Raw genomic sequence first — 1,404 nt, 5'->3', positions numbered from 1 at the left:
TTCTGAGATTGAAGACAGAATTCTGAGATTGAAGTCAGAATTCTGAGATTGAAGACAGAATTCTGAGATTGAAGACAAAATTCTGAGATTGAAGTCAGAATTCTGAGATTGAAGACAGAATTCTGAGGAAAGAAAAAGAGTCAGAATCCTGAGATTAAAGTCAGAATTCTGAGGAAAGAAAAAGAGACAGAATTCTGAGAATATTAAAATGTCTCTATTGAACTGAAATAAAATTTGTATATCAGTTAACTTTTCTTATTTTTTCAGTGGTCCTAATTCTCTTCCATAATAAACAGAATCAAATTAAATTTAAATATCAAATTATTTAATAACGTTTTTTATTGGGTTATTTGTTACTGGTATATTTGACCAGTCCAGTTTAAAGGGCTGGGATTGTTTATTTAGTCTTAAATGGAGCAAACTGTGGAACACCTTCTCACCTCCAGGTAGGGCACGAGCCGACAGGACAGGTCTCCTAGTAACCTCTTGAGGGTGAGCTCGTGGAAGATGACCACTGGCAGGCAGAAGAAGAGCACGAGGAAATCCCAGAAGGCCAGTCCGGCCAGGATGCAGTTCCACGCGCTCTTCAGGTAGAAGCTGTGCCACACGATGCACATGAGCGCGAGGTTCCCCACGAGACCCGCAGCGAACAGCACGAGCGCGAGAAGCAGCACCGCGTACGCCCAGTAGGAGGCGTCGGTGACCGGCATCAGAGGGTTCAGGAGCCCCGAGGAGGAGCTGGTGTGGCGGTGGGTGCGCGGCGTGGTAAAGAAGCCGCTCGGGTCGTCATGTCTGCGGGGAGGAACATCCAGAGAAACTGGGTCTCTTCTTCTAAAACTTCCATCTTTGGCTCCTCTGGTGAACCGCTTCAGGCTGAAAGTCTCAGTCCGGTTCAGAGGAGGGGAGGTTTGTGCCCCGGCAGGCAGACCTGCTGCATCCTTTGCCTGGATGTCCGGAGCTTGGAGGACCTGACGGAGCTCCGCGCTCCGCAGAGAGAGCAGAAACAGACAGCAGAGGAGCTTCATGGAGCCGCTGCTCTCCTTCACAGACATCTGCTGAGAATAAAGACAGGACAGTCCATGAAGCGGGCAGACCTCCCTCTGCTCCTCATGCAGAACTTTCACAGACCAACCAAGTTCAGCACCAAAGTTTACTAAAACTTTGCACAGGGCATCCGGAGCCACATTTCAAAATAAAGGCACCGATTTAAACCAATTTTAGAAAAAAAAAACCCGGATGTAAATGACACTAAAATAAGAAAAAAGAAATAGACCCTATCACAAGTGTGTGAATATGCCCTGATTCAAAATGACAACACGTTTAATGTAACTTTATTAGTTATTTAAGACGTCAATTTCAATTCAGTTTGTTTCTATAGTGCCAATTCACAACACACATCATCTC

General features: G+C 45.5%; 1 protein-coding gene across 1 annotated transcript in view; it reads right to left on the bottom strand.

Annotated features, from left to right (window-relative positions):
* LOC107094272 (prosaposin receptor GPR37L1-like) overlaps nucleotides 1-1,131 on the bottom strand; it is an 8,894-nt gene extending 7,763 nt beyond the window's left edge. The window contains exon 1 of the mRNA XM_015389800.1: nucleotides 441-1,131. Coding sequence (XP_015245286.1) covers nucleotides 441-1,052 — 612 coding nt within the window. The 5' untranslated portion in view covers nucleotides 1,053-1,131. The remainder of the gene's footprint in view (nucleotides 1-440) is intronic.
* Between the last annotated feature and the right edge of the window lie 273 nt (nucleotides 1,132-1,404).

This window comes from Cyprinodon variegatus, unplaced genomic scaffold (genome assembly GCF_000732505.1).
Source record: "Cyprinodon variegatus isolate N-32 unplaced genomic scaffold, C_variegatus-1.0 Scaffold473, whole genome shotgun sequence".
NCBI lineage: Eukaryota > Metazoa > Chordata > Actinopteri > Cyprinodontiformes > Cyprinodontidae > Cyprinodon > Cyprinodon variegatus.
The sequence above is the reverse complement of the archived record's forward strand: the minus strand, read 5'-3'. Positions and strand labels throughout refer to the sequence as shown.